Source organism: Terrapene carolina, unplaced genomic scaffold (assembly GCF_002925995.2).
Source record: "Terrapene carolina triunguis isolate 2854851 unplaced genomic scaffold, T_m_triunguis-2.0 Scaffold68, whole genome shotgun sequence".
Classification (NCBI taxonomy): domain Eukaryota; kingdom Metazoa; phylum Chordata; order Testudines; family Emydidae; genus Terrapene; species Terrapene triunguis.
In genome coordinates, this window is record NW_020664419.1 from 73181965 (window position 1) to 73200943 (window position 18979).

Genomic DNA, 18979 nt, shown 5'->3' on the forward strand with positions numbered 1-18979 from the left:
CAGCTAGATGCCAGAATAGAAACACCCAGGGGAGACTACAATGGCCATTGAATCATCCTACCTACCCAGTTCATTTCTCAATCTCCCTGCAAGCACTTCCCAAACAAAATAAATCACACTGCCATTGATCTGTAACCTCACTCCCATCAAATCATCACCATCAAATACAAACTCCCCTCTGTTTGAGATTCCAGAACAGGAACAGATTACTTTTAACATCTATATTTAAATTGAAGGGAAATTGACAGCTTTTGTCCTTCTAAGTTCAGGCCTTTATGGTGTGTCTACAGTACCTTAAAAGACCTGCAGCATGGCCGCAGCTGGCTCCCATCAGCTGTGTCATGCTTGCGGGGCTCGGGCTGTGGGGCTATGAAATTGCAGTGTAGACATTTGGGCTTGGGCTGGAGCCCAGGCTCTAAGGCCTGAGCTTGAATGCCTACATTGCAATTTCATAGCTCCGCAGCCCGAGCCCTGCAAGCTCAAGTCAGTTGGCCCAGGCTGTGAGATTCAGTGCTGTGGATGTTTTAACACAGTGTAGACATACCTTGAATGCATGTCTTCGCTCAAGAATTAAGTCAAGTTATCTACTGTTCTTGAGTTAGTCTACCTCAAGAGAGAGCAACCACACTGTGAAACACTCACATTATTGTGTCCACACTGACATGGTATTCACTTGTTTGTGGTGCAGATCCTCTGGCTCTTATCACTGCAGTAAGCTAAGCTGCTTTTGAATTCTTTCCCAGTGGCCTATGGGGGAACTTGTCTGTCTTTTTGGTCACATGGGTGGAAATTGTGGGATGGCATTAGAGGGCTTGCAGCACTTGAGTGGCACTAACCTATGTCTACATTAGAATGCTTGTGTTAGTAGCTGAAAAGTTGTGCTCACTTAAGTTTTAGTCTATACCCCCTTTTGGACTGGCCAGCTCAAATTAATAGGACCACAGATCCTGAGTTAAGGGTTTTTGTGTGTAGACAGCACTGAAGTTAGGAGCAACAGTTGTATTAACTTTGCAGTGCAGACAAGCCCCAAGAGTGTTGTGTATGTTTGCTTTTTGTTTTTGCATCTCCTGCAACAGTTGTTGATATCACTAAAACACAAAGCCTGCATCTAACAACAAAATAGCAGGGTGATGGCTACTCTCCCTCCTGCTTTCACAGTACCCCACACAGGCTTGGTAATTGGCTGCTTAACTCCTGTCATGAAGGACAGTGCAATTCCAAGCTTCTCCTCCCCTCTCTGGGGGCATGGAGAGGTACACACACGCCCTCTACAGAGTCTGGAGATAAAACACTCTCTACTGGTCAGATGGTATCAGATAAACCCATACAGTATGTTACAGAATACAATGATTTTTAAAAAGCATTGTTAAAATGATAATAAAAAGAAAACCTGCAGTCCCCAGAAATAGCAGTTGGCACTATAATCTCAGATCAACAGCTCAAAGTGCCACTCTGCTGGCTGGGGGCCTAGTGCCTTCATAGGTATTATAGAGCAATAATATATTATAAATATAAACAAAGGGGAAGTTGACATGTAGACATTTGATACGGGAAGCTAAAGGTATCAAGGAACATGTCTATGGCTATTAGGGCAAAGGACAATAAGGATTTTTCTTAAATATTCCAAAACAAAACAAAAAAAAATAGTAGACTTATAGTATGGCAGTGTTAAGATTGTTAATAATGATGCACAAAAAGCATGTGTTTAATAAGTGTTTCTGTTTTTTATTTTGAAAGATGGATGTATATTCATATCTTACAGTGATAAAGAAATAATTTCTATTCCAACAATAACTAAGGAGAGTGTTAAACAACATCTATGTTTAAACATTTTTAATTCTGGGGAACTAGATAACTTGCACCCCAAAATCTTAAAAGTTGAACCAGTGAACCACTGATGTTAATTTTTTAATATATCTTGGAATACTGTTTCCAGTCCTCTGGAATTTCTCCAAATCTAATGCATCAATATTTAAAATGGGCAAACAGAATGACCTAGGTAGGATAGCTTGATAGTGATGTCGGGCAAAAAAAAAAAAAAAATCAAGTGAACAGCTGATATGAGATGCAATCAATGAAGAATGGTAGCATAATTAATGCCAATCAGGGAGCTTTAATGAAAAATAGATCTTGTCAAACAAACTTAATACTCTTTTTTGATTAGACTGTAATTTTGGTTGAAAAAAAAGGAAATGTGTTGACAAAATATACCTAGACTTCTGTAATACATTTGATTTCATACTGCACGATATTCTGATTAAAATTAGCACTACAGAAAGTCAGTGTAGCACATGAAATAGGTTAAAAACTGGTTAGTTGATGAATCTTCAAAAGTAAATGGAGAATCACCAACAAACGGTGGTGTTTCTAGTAATTCCAGTAGAATCTGTTACTGGCCCACTGCTGGTCAATATCTTTCTCAATAATCAAGAAGAAAACAAAATAATTTCTGAAAAAGTTTACAGATCACAAAGATCGATGGAATGGTAAATAATAAAGACAGGTCAACGCAACAGAGTAATATGTGTCACTTGGTAAGCATGGCTCATTCAAACACCATGAATTTTAATATAGCCAAATACAAGGACACACATCTAGGAACAAATAACGTAGATCAAACTGGCAGGATGTGGGAGTGGATCTATCTTGGAAAGCAGTGACACTAAAAAGAACTAAGGTGTTATGGTATATAATCAACTGAACAAGAGTTTGCAGAGTGATATAACAGCTGAGAGTGCAAATGTGATCATTGGCTGTATAATAAGTAGGGAAATATCAAGTAGGAGGACGAAGTTGGTATTAAATATGTATTACTGAAGTGGTAAGACCATTGTCTGATTACTTTGTCTGGTGTCCACACTTCAAAAAAGGATGTGGAAAAACTGGAAGAGGTTCAGAAAGAGAGTTACAAGAATGATTCAAGGTCTGGAAAACTTACAGTGAGAGTCTTAAAACACTGTTTAGTTTAATGAAGAGAAGATTAAAACAGTTCACGTGGTCTGGATTCAAACACACCTAAAAGAGGAGAAGTTTTCTGATAGTAACAGATAAAAGCATAACAAGGGATTCTCCATCACTTGAAATCTAAGTCAAGATTGGAGATCTTTCTTAAAAAAAACATATGCTCTAGCTCAAGCAGATGTTAGCTTCATGCAGAAATTAGTAGGTGAAATTCCATGGCCTGAGATATGCAGGTGGTCAGCCTGGACAATCATAATGGTCCCTTCTGCTCTTAACTATTAATAAGTACTTTTTCCTCATGCACAGAAACACAATAGGCACTGCAATGCTGCTTTTATTGCTAGTTATTGACCACATAGGGAGTACCAAGACAGCAGCAGGGAGAGCCACTGTAATGGAGCTGACATGGACATAAGTCACTTTCATCATTTAAAGTGGAGCAGATGGCTGCATTCCTTGACTGAACGAGATGTTAGCAGTGTAGTCAGTAACAGGATAAACAGAATTCTACGGCCTTGACTTGAGAGCTGTCAGATAAGCAAAGGAGGAACAGCTTTTAAAACAGTTACAAAGAGAAATACACTTTAAAATAAAGTGCTTTATTACTCATTTTGAATCTTAAATATTTTTATTTTTTGTTTTGTTAAATAAGCATTTCAGTTCACATTCAAATTTTGCAGCACACATGGCTGTCAGCATCCTGTACCAACCTCAGACTCGTGCAATGGTTAGGAATAACAGGGTAAGTCAAGGGCACTGTTCCAGACTCAATGTCTTGTTCCCTAGCTTTGTGTCAGTTTGGGTCACAGGCTTAGCACACAACTTCAGATAAAATATAACCCATTAACTTTTAAGGGAAGGGGGAAAACACATATTACACACACTATAAACACAACCACCACCAAACATTTTCATCATTTTTAAATTCAGTTAAATTAACTGTATAAAATATTCAACTAAATTCACTTGTGCCACTATATCCAAAACAAGAGGGGTTTTAAAGATTTACAGAACTGGTGAATACTAGGTTCTTTATTTTCCATTGAACTAACAGACTCTCAAATGGCATTTAGACCAGTAATAAATCATATTCTATGTCAGCAGAAAGATCATTACAAGCTGACAGTCCAAGTGAAAGAAGTGCTTTTCTGAAAGCGCTTTAGTAGTTATTTCCTGTGTGAAAGACTAGCTGCTGGTTTTTGCATTCCTCAGGGTACAGTTCTTCTCAGAGGATGTTACTCTTCCACAGGAAGAGGAAGGAACCAGTTGTTATTGGATGTGTGGGTTGATAGCTGTCGGACATTTTCTACATGCCTCAGAATCAGCTGTGAGAACTTGGATAAACAGCTTAGATTCCCAGCCTAGGGGGAAAATTACTATGACAGCTTACAAGTACAGTATCTCAGGAAGTTATGACACAGAAATAATACCTGGAACTTTTACACATCCAGTTCCCAGAAATGTGCTGATTTGCTAAAGGAACTACAAAAAAGAACAGACTGACTTGATAAACTTTCTTTAACCATTTCACTTAACACTGTGTTTCGCTGCCACATTAAAAAAAAACATTTATTACTTTTTTTTTGCCAGCTCTAACACATCTACTAGAAAATAATCAGTTAATTTTACAACATGAAACAAAATATTAAGAATTTCATTATTAATCACGTTTATTATAGTATTGCCTAAGGGACAACCAAGAATAGGGCCCCATTGCCAACCCTGTCTTAAAGAGCTTACAATCTAAATAGATAAGACAGACACAGGGTGGGGAAAGGGGTATGACTAGAGGTGGATTTTGTGGGGCCCTGGGCCAGAGCAAGTGGGAGCCGCTCCCCACCCCTTCTGCCTGCAGTCCCCCCCGCCCCTCCCATATGTTCCTGTTGGAAAAATGGGGTCGGGGTGCGAGGGCTACGCAGCACTCCTGTTGGGGAGCAGAGTTGGGGCACGGGGGCTTCCCTGGGTCCCTGGTAGGAGTGCCGGGTGGGGTTAGGGGGCGCCCATTTTTCCGGGCCCCCCCTTATTTGCCCAGGGCCCCAGGACATGGGCACCATTGGCCCAGGGGCTAATCCACCACTGAGCATAACACACAAGCAGAGTGAACAAGATGATGGTGGCAAACATGTCAGTTCCATGATTCTTTCCACCCTTTGGGTGGGATTACTTAGGAGGGGATTGGCTAAACGGAAACAAACGGAAAGGGAGAGGAGGAAGAGGGACAGGGGAGGAGAGGGTAAGAGGTGCAGGTGCCGAGTAAAGCTGTGTGTGTGGCAATAGCACTGTACATTCACACCCTGGCACAGGCTGCATACTATATCTCCACCTGGACAAGCCCTGACTGTCCAGAGATCCCAGCTTTGGCTGCTACTCTTCTAATGGCTTAACTTTGGATAATGGGATCATAGGGAGTCCATTGCCAAGAACGTGGGGTCAGACATAAGGTTTGCACCTGGTGTGCCTGCCTAGAGGCCCAAAGCCAGGGACAGTGCCTAAACTGTGCCCAGCCCCAGAACACTAGTGGTATATGGAATGCAGAGTTTGGATTCCCCAGCAGCAGTTTTGCAAGTGTCCAGCCAAGGGAGCTTGACTACATCTGGTACAGTCCACTACTCTGCATTTGTACAGTGCCTAGCAAAAGAGGGTCTTGGTTGGCCCTTAAGCACTACTGTTATAAACATGATTAATGACTTTACATATTAACTAATACTGTAGCTGAACTAATGTAATTATTGGGCACAGGCTATATACTTAAAAATAGCACAGGAAATCTTCCTCTCCAACTATCTGGGATATTAAGTCAAGTTCAGTCTTCAATTCACTCAAAGCACTATTAATGAACACCCTGGCATGTATTATTACTTAATTATGCAGCAGTGCAACATACATTCCCAATTCTTTCTTAGTATACTAGTAGTTATATGTCCTGTTAGAATATCCTTATAAACAGTGCAAAGAAAGGCCATTAAGATCACATTCCTCCCTTATTACATATGTATTACTTCTCTCTTGTGTATAGCTAATTTTTAGATCCATTATCAATTGCACTAGCATGCCCCTGAAAGTCAGGTACACTGCACATGTCAAGTAATTGTTATGTGACTGCATTCCAGAACAAGAGAATCAAAACCTGTGACAATTTGGGGATTCTTTCTATGTACAACTTATGAATTCTGATTGATGAAATTATTAAATTGTTCTATCATTAAATGTCTCACTGCATGTACAGTCAGCCATGGGGCTGTATTATGTATTTCCAAGACCAGGGACAATGGACAGTTGTTAAAGCTAATGACTGTACTCCAGTTGAGAAACTAGCTCAACCAAGTTTGTCTGCAGAGGGGGTAGGATTTGGAGCAGTAGAATTTTCCCAGCAGCAGAACAAAGGAACCGGGTGTTAGTGGTAAGACTTATAAACTCAAGAGAAAGAAAGAGAGGGGCATGCTATCCTGCGAGGAGGGCACAGGGAGTGCAGGGGCTGTTTAACTCTGGAACGAGGCAAGGTAAAAGGAAGCTGACTTGGAGGAGAAGGAGAGACTCCATGATTTGGAGGAGAAGGATTCAGAACTCCTCAGAGAACTCTGACATAAGCAAAGGAAATGCTCCAGAATGATGAGGAAACTGAGGCAGGAAAGTGTGTGTAGGGCTTTATTATATTTTTCTGGATCTGTAGGGCTGCTACTCTGAAACCTGTGCTATCTGAGTAAAAAGAGTAAGTGTGCTCGGAAACCTTTGCAAGGCCTATCTATGTGTCTGTTTGCTTCACCTATCACATGCTCCAGAAGAGTTAAACCATAAACCTAGAGTGACTACACAGTTGGAGCTGAGGGAATGAGTGTGCTTAAGTTACTGGGGAGGGTGGGTGGCTCAGCACTGGTCCTGGGGCCTAGAGCAGCTGGGCTGCAGGATCCCATTTTCTTGAAGGAGTAACAGAGAGAGCTTGTGCCCAGGAAATGTGCAAGAGAGGCCAAAGAGAGAAAGACAGTATTGTAGCCTATACTGACCAAGGGAAGTTTAAGAGCACGCTAATTTAGTGTATTGTACAGGTCAGGCCGGGGAGGAGGAGGATGAACAGTCTGATCCCTGTTCAAAACTGTAGAGAGAGGAACAGAAGGGTCCCTTCTTCCTTCACTTTTTCTTAGAGGAAATTTTCTTTGTCCTCCTCTGTTCCATGTAATTCTGATGCTGCATTAAGCCAAGGAAGAAAGATGGTGCCCCAGGCAGAGGTATCAATGGCAGCTTCTTCCAGTAAGGTAGGGAAAGAGCTGGGGAAGACTGCCTGTACATTGGGAGGAGAAAATGGTGCAAAATCTTGCTGCCATATTGGCTACTACTTGCCTATGTGGCATAACTGACAATTCATCTATACTGGTAGTAGTCACATCCCAGAATGTAATTTCAATTGTGTGTAAAAAAAACTGCTAGAGTTCTGGATAGGCACCTTTCTTGGGAGGGGTTGTGGGAGAAGGGGAGTCTATGTTAATGTCTCTGAAAATAAATAAAACAAAATCTTTTCTGCTTTTAGCATCGAGAAATCCAGACACCTACTACTAAAGGGGCATGGACTAGTTAGCAATATTTCATCTTTCTGAATAATAATTTCTGAGCATTAACTTTGTTCCTAACCCCTTCTTTAAAATGTTACGCTGTCTCCAAAAAAAAAGTTTGATCACTTAAATTTTTTTTGAAAACCTTCTAATTAATGTACTCCTCACCAAGCAAAAAAGGAACAATGCTTATCCCCCCCTTAAAATATTTAGCACACAGTCTTAGTTGTAGAGTTGATATTGTGTACGAACAAAAAAATACATCTTGCATTTGATAAGTATCAATGGAGGATAGGGCAGCAAATGTGTATTACAGGCAGCATTGCTAGTTCAGACTTCACACTGCTCTGCTTCCTTCAAATCCTGTTTACATGAGCAAGGTCAACAGATGGAACTAGAGAGCCTTCACAGTGATTTCCTGCTGCTGTCAGAACAGCTAGCGAGACATCAACTTACCCCGGGTTTATCATGGGACCTGAGGTTAACTGTGCATTGGTTTGCACATTTAATTGAAAAAAATACACCCTCAACATATAAGCAAAAACCAAAGGGTGGGGCAGAAAGAAACAGTCCTACAGGGAAAAAAAAGTCCTTTCCAACTTTTACTTTTTGGTAACTCAGGAACACAAAGACAATACTAAGATGTCTGTAATACATTTAGGGGTGGGTGGGAGGGAGAAGGCAAGTAGTGTTTTGAATGGAAGAGAGAAAGCCACCTTTATAACAAAAAAACTAAATAGTCTGAGATTCTCACACATTAAAGAACTGTAATCTGTGATTCTATATCTTGCCAATGAAGAATGTTATTATCCTAAAGATCAATGTGTTTTTAATGAGCTACATTTACTATTCATTATAAATTTAGCAGATTAATTACAAATTACTGGCATTATTTGAGGGGGACAATAGGTGAATTACTTTTTTCCACATTGATTTTGAAGATAGTACAACATTTAGTTTTTAAACTTTTACATCTTTATAAATTGTGTTCTTTCAAGTAGATTTTTCCAAACCTCTGTTTACATAAGTAGTTAGGAAGTGGCTCTGAACTGGTTTTGCAATGTTGTCTAGTAACTAGGATACCCCGGTGTCACAACATTTACTGAAATATTTTCTCTGTCTTCACAAGTGAACTCTCTCTTCCTGAATATATTTTGTCCATAAAATAATATTTCAGTGGTCCCAAAAAATGTTCTGGCACGCCCTCTCCCCATCTGTAAAGGAATTTGTCTGGGCCCCCCAACCCCCCAGGAACTGTGGTTGGGATCTGGGGTTGGGAGCAGAGCCACAGTTGGGGCTGGGAGCAGGCCTGCGGTTGGGGCCAGGAGTGCTGGAGCTGGGGCCGGAGCTGCAGCTGGGTGTGGGGCAAGGTGGTGCTCCCTCCCCGCCCCCTGTGGAGGCTAGCCTGGGCCCCACCGTGTCCCCCTGAATGTTCCTTCATGCCCCCCTCCCCAGTTTGTAGTATTTATTGGCTACAACAGGACTGCAGGGGGGAAATATTCAGAACTGGCAGTCTCTTCTTGCTAACAATGGTGCAAATTCCAGCTATTCTATTATTCTTGTATGAACAACAACAAAAAACTAACCAAACAAGGAAAAGCCACATCTAGGGATTGCTTTCTTTCCTAATTTTACTGAAACAGACAACAGAACTAACAATCAATAGTCCAAAGTGCCCAAGAACTATTTCAACATATAATTCAATAACTCCCAAAGCTTTCATAATTATAATAAGGCTGCCAGATACTCCATAATTAAGGTTATTGAGACTTTTCTCATTAGAAGGCTAATTCTGTCCCTTAATCTAAAATACACAAAAAAAGTCATATCATTCTCAAAGATGGTAGGATAGATCTTGGTTCAAGATAGAATTTTTCCACCAAGTATAAAGTGAATTAGAATACCCTAAAAAGGTGGTAGTTCAAAATTTTAAAAATTAACATTTTTTGACACTTTGTAGCAATACCCGCCCCCCAAATAGATAGAAACATTCTTCCTGGAAGGCTGGGGCCCTATTGAGTTTCCTATGGTTTACAGGGCCCCTATACAAGGGTCCTAAGGCAAGGTATACAGAAGGCCCTCAAAGCGACAAAGGATTAGGCTCGCCGTGGGAAGGTTTATTGAGAGCTCCACCAAATAATCTCCTAAAATTTGTAAGGATTTTGGGGAAAGAAGCCTTCTGTAGCTTTCCAAGGGAGGGAGCATTTTGTTTCATTTTTCTTTAAGAGATGGAGTGGGTGTCCCAAAGACAGCAAGGGGGTGGGGTGAGATTAGGAATGATGGCACAAGAGGGACGAATGGGTGACAGGGAGACGGTGGGTGATGGAGGGAAGGTGGGGCAAATGTCATCATAGGTGAGGGGGAAGAGGAGGGTGTAGATGTGGGATCTGGATTTGTGCTGGTGGGGAAAGGAGAAGGTGGGGACTGTAGGAGGTAAGGGGAACAATTATGTTGAAATGCAGCCAGAGGGAGGAAAGAAAGGGGAAAGCACAGATACTATGATGCAGAAGAGTGTGGTGAGAGCCATGGCTGAGTGATAGATGGACAAGCTAACCCATCTCACATTTAGTACATTATTGGCAGAGTCATATAGGTGAGTTTTGTAGTTATATCTCTTATAATAAAGACGACAAAAGGCTATAAAGTGAAAGGGATGCTGTCAGCAATCAAGGGGATGCTACCAGGGATGTATCAACGCTTCATTTTATTATTCAACTCCACAAGATGCATTCTGGACACAAATGTTTCATAAAGCAGTCATAGGTCAGGTAAACAAATGAATGAGATTAACTTGATAAAATTATGTGATTGGGGGCGTTATAATATCTCTCTTTGTTATCTATACATGTACACTTGAGTCCTGCAATCAGTGGTAAGATTCAGATGCAACACACTTCAAAAAATTATTGAACAGCCAGAAAATTCTGTCTGTTGAGTGGCCACACTGGGTCAGACCAATGGTCCATCTAGCCCAGTATCCTGTCTTCCAACAGTGGCCAATGCCAGATGCCCCAGAGGGAACGAACAGAACAGGCAATCACTGAGTGATCCATTCCCTGTCATTCACTCCCAGCTTCCGGCAGTCAGAGGCTTAGGACTCCCAGAGCATGGGGTTGCATCCCTGATCATCTTGGCTAATAGTCATTGATGGACCTATCCTCCATGAACTTATCAAATTCCTTTTTGAACCCTGTTATACTTTTGGCCTTCACAACATCTTGTTAACGAGTTCCACAGGTTGACTGTGAATTGTGTGACGTACTTCCTTTTGTTTGTTTTAAATCTGCTGCCTATTAATTTCATTGCGTGACCCCTGGTTCTTAGGTTATGTGAAGAGATAAATAACACTTCCCTATTCACTTTCTCCACACCATTCATGATTTTATAGACCAGTGGTTCTCAAACTGGGGGACGGGACCCTACAGGGGGTCCCGAGGTTATTACATGGGGGATCGTGAGCTATCAGCCTCCACCCCAAACCCCGCTTTGCCTCCAGCATTTATAATGGTGTTAAATATATAAAAAGAGAGTGTTTTTAATTTATAAGGAGGGTCGCACTCAGAGGCTTGCTGTGTGAAAGGGGTCACCAGTACAAAAGTCTGAGAACCCCGTTATAGCCCTCCATCATGACCCCCCCCCCCCCCGTCATCTCTTTTCGAAGCGGAACAGTCCCAGTCTTTTTAATCTCTCTTCATATGGAAGCTGTTCCATACCCGTAATCATTTTTGTTGCCCTTCTCTGCTGTACCTTCTCCAATACTAATATTTACTTATTTATTTAGATGGGGCGACCGGAACTGTACACAGTATTCAAGCTGTGGGCGTACCAGGGATTTATATACTGGTATTTTGATATTTACTGTATTATCTATCCCTTTCCTAATGGTTCCTAACATTCTGTTCGCTTTTTTGACTGCCGCTGTACATTGAGCAGATGTTTTCAGAGAAGTATCCCCAATGAGTCCAAGGTCTTTTTCTTGGGTGATAACTGCTAATTTAGACCCCATCATTTTATATGTATAGTTGAGATTATGTTTTTCCATGTGCACCACTTTGGATTTATTGATATTGTTGTCCAATCATCCAGTTTTGTGAGAGCCCTTTGTAACTCTTCACAGTCTGTTTTGGACTTAACTATCTTGAGTAATCTGTATCATCTGCAAATTTTGCCACCTCACTGTTTACCCCTTTTTCCAGATCAATTATGAATGAACAGTACTGGTCGCAATACAAATTCCTGGGGGACACAGCTATTTGCCTCTCTCCATTCTGAAAACTGACCATTTACCCCCACCCTTTGTTTCCTATCTTTTAACCAGTTACTGATCCATGAAAGGAAAGGTCCCTCTTATCCCATGACTGCTTACTTTGCTTAAGAGCCTTTAGTGAAGGACCTAGTGAAAGGCTTTCTGAAAGTCCAAGTACACCATATACACTAGATCACCCTTGTCCATATGTTTGGTGAGACATCATTTCCCTTTACTAAAGCCAAGTTGACTAGTGTCCAAAATATTGTGCTCTTTTATGAGTGTGCTAATCCTGTTTTTTTACTATATTTTCAACCAATTTGCATGTTACTGAAGTTAGGCTTACAAGCCTGTAACTGCCAGGATCACCTATGGAACCTTTTAAAAAAATTGGATGATAGCTAATGTGCTGCCAGTCATCTGGTACAGAAACAGATTTAAATGATAGATTACATAACACAGTTAGTAGTTCTGCAATTTCATATTTGAATTTCTTCAAAACTCTTGGGTAAATACCATCTAGCCCTGGTGAGTTATTACTGTTTAATTTAACAAGTTGTTCCAAAAACTCTTCTACTGATACCTCAATATGGGACAGTTCCTCAGATCGGTCACCTAAAAAGAAAGGCTTAGGTGTGGGAAATTCCCTCATATCCTTCAAAATGAAAACCGATGCAAAGAATTAATTTAGCTTCTTCACAATGGCCTTGATTTCCTTGAATGCTCCTTTACCAACTCAATCATCCAGTAGTCCCACTGATTGTTTGGCAGGCTTCCTACTTCTGATGTGCTTAATTTTTTTTGCTGTTTCACTCTTGTGACTGTAACTTTTAATTTTCACTTAAATAGCTTCCTCGTTTTTGTATAGTTAATCTTTCTGAAGTTAAATGCTACTCTGGTGGTCTTTTTTTGGTATTTTCTCTCCCACTACTTACAAGAGTTATAAAATAAATACCCAGTAAAGTGCGTGGATTATTTTGACCCCAGCTAGGTTAAAGAGCTAAATTTTCTTGGTGACACTGAAAACACAACAGCAAAATTGCTACGGAGATCAAAGCATCTGAATTACAACAGCCAAATATTATGTGAGGATTTCAGCACTAGAACCTCTACACAGCATTTCATTCAAGGATCTCAAAGCACTTTTAAAACATTAAATAACTCTTACCACACACCTGTATGTAGGTGTTACTACCATCATTTTATAGATGGGGACAGAGAGATCAAGTGACATTCATGGTCACACAAAATCTGAGGGAAGACAGGGAGCAAAACACACATCTGTTGCACAGTCCGGTGTTTTAACCATAAAATCATCCATCCACTCTAGCCAGATGAAACCTACTTATGGTGATTACCATTGCCTTAGAAAGCACACTCTTTACAAATCCTGTCATCTAATAAATTCAGTGGAACAATTTCAGAGCTAATAATTCAGGGGGAGGGAGAGGGAGGGAGGAAACATTCTCATCCTAGAAAAGGATTTCTCATTTTAACCTAACTCTAGAACAGTACATCCTTTATTATCCAACACCGAGTGTGCATTTTTCTCCTCCTACGAAAGCACCATTTAAATATTGCCTTTCTTTCCTCCCACACACCACTGTTACATGAAAGTGAACACTAAAAGGAACTAATCCTATCATTCCTTCTTAGAATGATGTGCGCTAGCTGATACTATAAAAGGAGAAAAATCAAATCATATCATTATTGGCACTCTTTATCAATAAGAAGACTGTTCTTTGTTTTCCAGTACATGTCTATTTGTCTGCAACTTAAGTTAGCAAAATCAAATATTTCATAAATTAAATATTTACACAGAAACAATATTATGTGATTTTTCAACAGCTAATTATGAGCTTTTCTTCAGTACAATAAAAGACTAAATCTCTTAAGCAAAGTGAAAACTTCACTCTTGCACCATCTTCTGGTTAACACTGAATTGTGGAAGGAAATTTGAACACGGCGGCTAAGAAGTTAAGACTCTCTTAATAGTAAAACTATTTATTGGACTCTGACTACATTTTATCAATTTAGAGAAGTCCACATTGCCACTAACCTATTAATTTAAACTATGCTTTGTCCTTCCGAACATGTCCCCCCAGGAAACTTACCGGAGAACTGAAATACACGGAGGAACTAATATCTACGACAGGTGGGTCAAGCGTTTGTGTATCGGTCACATCGAAGCTAGGATCTATCTGTCAAAAACAAATTTTGCTGTTAGTATTTCTATATCAACAGAAAATGGAAACAAGACTGAGCCCACAAAGACCATATGTTAAATGAGGGCATGCCTATCAACACAGCTACAGGTAAGGGTAATATATTCATAAAAGAAACTGCTTTCTTTGAAGCCTTTCCTGTTATCATAATCATAATGTATTGGTAACCACACACATTAAAGAAACCAATTATATTAACGCAGGTCACATCAAATAGGTACAGTCCATACTTTTGTTATAAACCTCAAACACCCCCAAAAAATAAATTGACTCAAAGGTTCTTATCTTATTCTTAGCACAGGAACTATGAATCAAGAAGTTAAATTTTATGATAGAATATGAAAATGTAGGAGTGGAAATAGCAACTATAAAATTGATTTAATCAGGGCAGTTAACATTGATGTTACCCAAAATTTAAGCCAGCTGCTGATCTCCAATAGAATCACTAATGACCTTTGAAGAAAAGCATTCCAGGAAGCTTTTTTCCAAGCTTCCAAATGTGGCCTCTATATATTTTCTCATGTGATCTGAAGCCCAAACTAAAAGGGCAGTATGTAGTTTTTGCAGTCTATTCTTCTGAAGATTCCTTGTAAAATTTCTGCTATGATTTCATCTTTTTACACTCTGGAAATATGATTGCACATAGCTAGACTATGAGTACAATTTTCAAAAGCATCCAAGTGATTTAGGAGCCTAAGCCCTACTTTCAAAAGAACTCTAATTCTCATTTGCAAATCATGTTTATTTTTTAGGTTATGAGGCAACAGTGGTTTCTGTGGTAGGTCAAGCGTCTGAATAGAAATCACGATGTCTGAAAAAAATGCAAAAACTGATTCATGGTGAGCTACTGTATGAAAGTGATTGACTATGAAGATCTGCATTCTGCCTGAAATGCATTACATAGCTACACACCACAAATATTAGAAGTCTGTGCTGTCAGGATACTAAATTATTTGACGTTGTTTGGTTCTATAAGTTTGAACAGAAGTTAGAAGTGCTTATTTGTACCTTTTGTCATGGTTCTGAAAGTCTTCTTTATCTAAAATGGGAGAGCTAAGAGAAACATTAATGTAAATGTAATTTAAAAACCTCATGAAAACATAGAAGGAAAATCCTTCTTACACCTATCATAAGATTTTATGACTGCCAATTACCATAGTATCTGAGCATCTTGCATGTAAAATACACATAATAGTTTATTGTGGACTTCAGAGTGATTTTGTTTTTGAGTAAAAACTCTAATTGGGGGAGATTTGTCACAGGCTGGCTGGCCCCTTAAGGGGCGTTGGACGCAACCTTGCCTGTGACAGATGAGCTACTGTCCCAGCTGACCTGACTGGCTAGGAATCAGATGGCCCTGTTTAATTATTAGACCCAGTTGGGAAGGGAGCATGGGATACCTGTGAAGAGCTGAGAGAGCTCAGTCTGGAGAGAGAAGCTGCAGAAGGGCAAATGGCACCTCTGGCAGGCCCTGGAGAAGGATAACTCCCAGGCAGACAGCCTGGAAGAGGATGAGGGAAGACTCCCACAGGGGAAAAGCCCTGAGAGTCAGAGCTCTACAGCGGATAGGGAAACAACTGAAAGCTGAGCCCAGATGGTGCAGAACCTTTTTCTCTCTGTTGTCCTATATTGTCTACGTTTGTTACCAGCACTAGGTGGTGTTGAGAGAGTTACTGTCTGGGAGAGTTTCTGGGTGAAGGGGGCAACTGAGTTGAGTGTCATCAGCATACTGTTGACAGCTGAGTACATCGCATCTCACTGTCTTTTGCATTGATTTCATGTAGATATTGAAGAGAGGAGATAATATGGATCTCCATGTGCAGCCCTTGGAGAGAAAGAGCAATTACCCATCATGACATAGATCTCTCTGTTGGAGAGGAACTGGAGCCACTGAATGCTGAGCCCTGTACTCCTGCTATGTCATGTAGGTCATATATTATTCCAAAATATGCTGAAGACTTTGATGCATAAGGGGTAAGTTTCCAATGACTCATGAGTGTCAAACTCAAAAATTATTATAAAACCAGATATCTGCTTCTCTTGTGTATTACAGTCTCTCTCTTCCTTAAAATCCCTTCTTAAAATCCAATTTATATAAGCTTGCCTATAACCCATAGTTTTAATTAAATCTAAACCACCACCAAAACATACATCGTCCCATGTGACTAATATAATCTTTGTGTTCTCACTGCTTCTTTCTCCATCCTTTCCCTTTGTTTTCCCCTCTTGCTAGCCTTTTGTTTATTTTGGCTCCAGTCACACAAGCTGCTTCATGTTGACGGATTCTAACACCCATGAGGAGGCCCAGTGAAGTTAGTGAGGCTGTACATAGTAGCAAGGGGCCTGCCTACATGAAGCAACATGCAGGTCAGGACCTTACACTACGTTTTTCAGGTTAGGGAATCTATCTTATTTATGTGAAGTGCTATGCATGTCTGTGGAAGCCTATGTTTTTATACCATTTCCATCACCTTGTTATCTGAGAATCAAACCCTCTGATATGTTCTTCAATTCAAACATGTTTGGTCCAAATATGTTCTTACAGTCCAAATATTTGGACTGGATAAAAAGTAGAAGAGTGTGTCATAGAGCTAAGGAATAGTAAATGAATTGCATGCCCAGTGTGAGGAATAGGGTACCTGTAAAAAGAAAGTATCTTACACAGTGTACATAATGCAAGCCTTATTGTACAACACGATTGAGTTGAACGTATTAACTATTAACTTAATAAAAAAAACCGTACAAAATACACTTAAAATATTGAGGGAATAACTCTAGAAGTTGCTTTGAATTTACCCCAGTGTATATGAGATCAAAATTTGGCCCCCCAACTGCTCAACCAATCTCTCTTCTCACGATTGCTTGTAGCACCTTTACTTTCTGTCAACATACATGACAAACCACATCCATAGTTTAATTTCAATTCCAAGGGCACACTAGTCAATACAATTTTAAAGCAAATAAAATACAATAAGCAGCACATTTCACCACCTTTTTCCATTTTCCAAGGGCTTTACAAACATTAGGGATACTTGCTGTGATTCACTGAGGAGAATTGCTGTCATTAGTTCAAAACTAGCATTTCAGCAAAGGACACAGAGCTATTTTACAGAAGTTATAGTGAAACTAAACTATTTCCCATTTCAAGGCAGATGCAACAATATTAAGCAAAGAAAATGAATCTATGTACAGAGCATAATTTGCACTTTAGTAAAAAAAATGATATTAGCATTTGTACTCAAGTGGCATTTTAAAATTATCTTATTTTAGTTTGATTAGACTACAGCTATCCTATTACACTTATGTAATAACCAAAAATATTGCAATAAACATCCACACATTTATTTCTAAAGTTTTTTCAGCAAAGATATCTAGAACTTGTCTACACACAGGTTACATTAGTTTAAATAAAGAAAGGATGTAGTACTGATTTAAACTGGTGCAACTTTGTTTAGAGCAAGCTGTAGACACCAATAAGAATGAAAAATGTAGGCATAATTTCCTGTTTCTCTCTACAACTGTAATCTCCAGTAATATGTGAAGATACTTGTTTTCATCCATGCAAGCCACTAAGATCAAGTATTTGGTGTTTTCCTTCATGTGGCTTTTTACCAATGATAGCTATATATTCTGTTCTGTAACTGTGCTGTACAGGATGTAGAGCAAGGAAATTCAGTTAAAAAAAAAAGAATCCCTAGCCATTTATAGAGTAAGGTGAATCATGAGCAATAGGCAGCATAGACTGATAAAGAATAAGCACTGCCAGACAAACCTGATTGCATTTTTTTTTTAAATAAAATCACAAAAATCAGTTGACAAAAGAAGCATACTGTATGTAATATATTTGGGTTTTAATAAAACATTTATTACTGTTTCATGAAAACTTAATTAAAATTGGCTTAGATAAGACCTTAATGCAGTGGACGAAACCTGGCTTGAAACTGTAAACAAGAGGCAACTCTAGACATGAATGACTATGAACTGCTGCTGTGAATGACAATGAATCACCTGCCCATGGAAAGTGCAAAAATTATCCTAGACCCTGGTGGTTAGGACACTCACCTAGGATGTGAGAAGCCCAAGTTCATGTCCCTGCTCTTACACACCATGGAACAGCTTCAACAGGACAGACAGAGAGACCCACAACAGAATATTCCATAACCCAGTGGCTAGAGCATTCTCTTGCCAAGTTCAAATCCCTTCTCCACATCAGGCAGAGGGGGAACTTAAACTTTTACTTCTCCAATTTGCAGAAAAATTAAAAAATATTGGTTTTGGTTCAACACAATGATTTTTTCCCATGATTTTTCACGAGTGCCAGCAAACTGAAATATCCATTATTCACCCAGCTCTACTTAATAGGGGGGAGAAACATGGGAAGTGGTCACCCTGAAAGAGACCTAGAAGTGATACTGGAAAGCCAATAGATACGTGATCTGACTAAAGAAGGCAGGGGGACTTAGGACTTTTCATGCAATAGCAATCTCATCCTGGAGCAGGAAGGTAACAGTCTCTCTTTATGTGAGTCTGCAATATGCTTTCTGGGCACATCAGAAAGATACTGACAAGGTGGAAAGAATTCAGAGAACCAAAAAAAAAAAAAAAAAAGGGGCTGCAGAGCCTGTCTACAAGATAAAAAAAAAAGAACTAAATATGTATAGATAAAGCAAGAAAGTAAGGCGGGCAGGACATGAAACAGTGTACAAATATTTCAAGGGTATAAATACTGAGGATAATTATTTAGTGTAATACATATAAGCATAATCTGGAGCAATGGAATGAGGCTAAGAGAGAATATTTAAGACAAATCTCTCAAAATATTTCCTGACATCAAGATGAATTAGATTGTAGAATAGTCTCCCCAAGGGTATTGGTGGAAATTTCATTTAACTTTTTTTTTAAAAAGAGTGAGACTGGCCAAAACCCTAGAAAGTACAGTATATCAAATAATTCTCCATTGACAGGGTGATTGACTAGAGAATCTTCCTTAGTTAAAACAGTAC

The 18979-nt window shown here is 39.6% G+C and overlaps 1 protein-coding gene across 2 annotated transcripts in view; it reads right to left on the minus strand.

The window, feature by feature from the left end:
• Nucleotides 1–18979, minus strand: part of POC1B (POC1 centriolar protein B) — a 97448-nt gene that overhangs the window by 36453 nt on the left and 42016 nt on the right. For both annotated transcript variants that reach the window (XM_026648834.2, XM_026648832.2), the window contains one exon: nucleotides 13866–13952. In XM_026648834.2, coding sequence (XP_026504619.1) covers nucleotides 13866–13952 — 87 coding nt within the window. The remainder of the gene's footprint in view (nucleotides 1–13865; nucleotides 13953–18979) is intronic.